Below are 4,100 nucleotides of genomic sequence, written 5' to 3'. Positions count from 1 at the left end.
CTCTCTCCCCCACTGACCTTCCCTGAGGCCTCCAGAGTAGGGCTGTCTCCCAAAGAGGATCCACTTCCCAGTGAATGTTCCCCAAGCCCTGTCCCTCAACCTCATTCTCTCACATCGACTGTTCCAGCTCCTGGGGCCAGAGGAACAAGAGCCAGGGGAGAAATGGGTTGACCTTGCCCTGCTCAGCATATCCCAGCCATTCTGGGCAGTCCCAGGCTCCTTGCCTTGCTTGCTCCCCCATCCTCAAGGTCAGATGAGAGTGAGGTTGGGGGCAGATGCCCGAAGTGTTTCTGCCCCTTTGCCTAGGCTCAGGCCCTCCTCGCCCCCGTGGGATGGCAGTAGGTGGTGGCAGCGGCAGGTGGAAGCCCTGCTGGAGGAGGGTGAGTGCAGAGCAGCTCCCTTGCGCTTGACTCTGCGCAAGGTTCTACATATCCTCTGAGAGATGAGGTAACAGATCTCACAGATGGTTAGGACGATGCAGATGGCTGAGGCCCCCACCATGAAGTAGGTGAAGACCTTCTTCTCCGTGGGCCTGGCGATGTAGCAGTCCACGGTGTTGGGGCACGGGCTGACTCCAGCACACTGCACCAGGCGGGGGAGGGAGAAACCATACCATAGCGTATGCAGAATGTAGAGGAAGACGATTTCCACGATGAACTTGAAGAAGAGGCTCAGCAGGTAAGTCCACCAGAGACCACCGTGCTTCTTGCCCGCATTGTCATAGAGCCGAGCGCATTTGTCCCCGTGCTTCAAACGGTGTCGCCGCTCCCGCTCCTCCCGATAGGCCACGTGCATGATGACCAACAGCGACGGGCAGGTGACGAAGATGAGCTGCAGGGCCCACAGGCGGATGTTGGAGATGGGGAAGAAGTGGTCGTAGCAGACGTTGTTGCAGCCCGGCTGGCGCGTGTTGCAGTCGAAGTCCTTCTGCTCATCCCCCCACACCCGCTCCGCCGCTACCACGTACACCAGCACGCGGAAGACGAAGACCACGGACAGCCAGATCCGTCCAAAAGCGGTGGAGTATTTGTTGACTCCGCTCAGCAGCGACTGCAGAGTCTTCCAGTCCATGGCTCATGGGCTGTGGGGGCGCTGGGCCCACCTGTGAAGGTCAAAGACGAGAGAGGCTCAAAGAGGGACTATGGTGCCGGCCCCTCCTTCAGGGACAGAGCACAGGGTAGGGAGGGGCTTGGTTTGGCCTCAGGGCATGAGCTTGGACGGCTCTGGATTTCTTGATTCCTTTTCCCTGGCTGCAAGCTGCTGGTTGAGAGGGATAGAAACTGATCCAGGACTGCAGGATTTCGTGTGACCAGGCACTCGCCAAATGCACTAACGTCTTGAGTGCCCAAGGATGTTTGTGTCTGGGCTTGTACTCCCTTCCTCCACTTCATGTGCAATTGAACTTACGAGTCCGTGAACCGGTGCATGCATATATCTGGGTGTATGCTTGTGAATCTGCATGCACCTGTGTATGCATGCTTGTGAGGGTTCAGCTGTGGGGCATCCTGAAGCTGCTTTTCCTGAAAAGGTGTATATGGATATGTGGGTGGGTGCTATGTACCTAGAGAGTATCGAGTGTGTTGTCTCCTATGTGGCCAGGCTCCGTTGTACACTGTGTGGTGTGTAATGTGTGTAATGTGCATGGGTAGGGGCTGGTGTGTGTGTGTGTGTGTGTGTGTGTGTGTGTGTGTGTGTGTGTGATGTGTCACTTCGGATGTGGGGTGTGGAGTGTGGCACCAGCCCGTGAAACTGGCAGGCATCATGGGGCAGGGGGAAAGAATACTGGATTTGGAGTTAGAGCCCTGGGGTTTGAATCTTAGCTGTGCCTGGCTTTGGGCAAGGCACTTAACCACACTGGGTCTCAGTTTCCTTATCTGTAAAATGAGGGGGTTAGACGTAATGACCTCCAAAGTCACCCCCAGCTCTAGATCTGTGATTCTGGGGTCCTACGGCAGCAGCAGCCCGAAGAAGATTCTTCCAATGGGAACAATCTCTCTGGAGGCTTTATTTTGGGAAACACCCTTCCTCCCCTTCTAGGAGCAGGAGGAACTGAGAAGGTGAGGGGGGGGGGAGCCAGCCTCTCCTTTTCCCCTGCAGAGCGAGGAAAGGTTGCTTCAGGCCCTTCTCTTTTCCCAGTCTCTCCTCTCCTCTAGTCAGCTCCGCACTCACCCTCTACACCCCCCACAACCCCTCCTCTGCTCCCCTGCCTGCAGGTATGTGCTCTTTGGCCACGTGGCCCTCAAGATTAATTTCCTGCACGTGGTCCTGTAGGAGTGCCTCTTGAGATTTAACTGTGACATGTGATCCCTGAGCTGGTATACCGGCAGAACATGATACAATGGAAAGAGCACCAGCTTTGGCATCAGAAGACCTGATCAAATCCTGGCTCTGTCACTTATGACCTGGGTTGGACTTCACCTTTCTGGGCCTCAGTTTGCTCATTTGTAAAACGAGAAAGTTGGACCTCTCACGTGATGATCCCTTTTCCCTCTACATCTATGATCCTAGAGATATGAATATTCATTAGCACTTCCTGCAGTGCACATTGAAAAGGAAATCTATTAGGAGAAGGCTGGGTCAGAGTGGGAGCTACTACATGATCCCCATTTCTGCTTGTCAACTTGAGTAAGTCATTGAACCTTAAGGTGAATGGGGCTGGTTCTGGTCTTATTTTGATCATGTACTTATTTCATGGTCCCTCATTCTTTGCTGGTTTGGTTTGGTCCCAAGGAGCTGTCCCTGAAAAGGGGGACTGCTTCTCAGTAGCCCCTGTCACCTTCCTGACTCTGAGACCCCACCCCTTAACACCCTCACCTTTAAAAAACTCTAACACTGTCTGAATCACTGAGAGCCACATTCATGGGGAAAGAATTTCTTGGCTGGACTGAGGGCGGGGAGCAGGCGGAGCTTACCCTCCCTCAAGTTGAAGGCGGGAGGTACGGAGTAAGGTTACAACCCCTACCAAGGACTGGAGGAGCAGGTTCTGGGCTCCTGACTCCTCCGACTGAGCTGTGGTGGACAGGGGTGGTGGGTGGTAGGGAAGACTCTGGGTTTTGGCCAGTATCTAAGGGATGGGGTGTCCGACAGATCAACAAGAATCCTGGACTTACTCTCTTCTGGACCCTAATTAGGAATGGGACAGAGCACTGAGCTCTGTGTAGAGGCTGTAGTTCAGCCCCCTAGCCCCAAGCATGGCAACTCAGGCTCACAGCACATCCCCTACTACCCACTTGAAAGTTTGGGGATTAGTACCTGGGCTCCCCTTTCTTCAGGGAGGGAAGAACAGGAGCCTGAAGCCTATAGCACTTCCCTCGGTTTGGGGGGAATCATTATCCCTTTTTCCTGCTTTCTTCCTATCTTTCCTCCCCCCTTTCTTGCTCGAAACATTCCACCTCCCCCTTTTCCCCTCTCCGGTCTCATCCCCATCCCCATCCCCATCCCCATCCCCATCCCCAGCCCCAGCCCCAGCCCCAGCCCCAGCCCCAGCCCCAGCCCCAGCCCCAGCCCCAGCCCCTGTAATCTGATGCATGGAGACCTGCTGGTTCCCAGAAGAACTGAAAAGCAAAGGAGCACTGGCCCCTGCCTGGCTCGTGACCCTCTGAATCCTCTGAAGCTTCTGCTCCCACCTGTCCAATGGAGGAGACCAGGATCCCCTCAGTCAGTCGTAATCCAGAAACCACTTCCTAATCAGGCCAGGAACAGTGTCCATGCCCCGCTGGGTTCAGCTGGTGGCTTTTCCCCAGCCAATGTCTCTAACCCCCTCCATCCCAGAGGTAACACTTACCTACCAGCTCCTCGTCTTCCCAACCCTGCAGGGAGGCAAGTGAGGGACAGACTTAGACAAGCACTCCCCGCCCACCTTCCTCTCTCTCTCTCAGCCAGCTCACACCCTCCTCCTCCGGGCGGGGTTGATCTGCCCAGCCCATTGGGGAGGCATGTAATGGGCCAGCCCACAGTGGCAGCAAGCTGATGGGCATGAGAGATAACCCAGGCTAGGACCCTCACAACCTGGGGGTGCAGATGATGGGGAGCTGGGGTCATCTCTCCTCTCTAAGAATGAACGTCTGAGTCCCCTTCCTCTCTCCTCAGCTTATTGAGGC

At 55.3% G+C, this 4,100-nt stretch overlaps 1 protein-coding gene across 1 annotated transcript; it reads right to left on the bottom strand.

Moving 5' to 3' along the window:
• Positions 1-249: 249 nt before the first annotated feature.
• On the bottom strand, positions 250-3,846 carry GJB3 (gap junction protein beta 3). Its single transcript, XM_043996813.1, has 2 exons — positions 3,785-3,846; positions 250-1,102 (listed from the first exon to the last, which is right to left on the bottom strand). Exon 2 carries the CDS (start codon positions 1,069-1,071, stop codon positions 250-252), a length of 822 nt encoding a protein of 273 aa, XP_043852748.1. The 5' UTR covers positions 1,072-1,102; positions 3,785-3,846.
• Positions 3,847-4,100: the final 254 nt, after the last annotated feature.

The sequence above is a fragment of the Dromiciops gliroides genome, chromosome 3, assembly GCF_019393635.1.
Source record: "Dromiciops gliroides isolate mDroGli1 chromosome 3, mDroGli1.pri, whole genome shotgun sequence".
Classification (NCBI taxonomy): Eukaryota; Metazoa; Chordata; class Mammalia; order Microbiotheria; family Microbiotheriidae; genus Dromiciops; species Dromiciops gliroides.
Note: the sequence above shows the minus strand (reverse complement) of the source record. Positions and strands in the feature narration are given on the sequence as shown.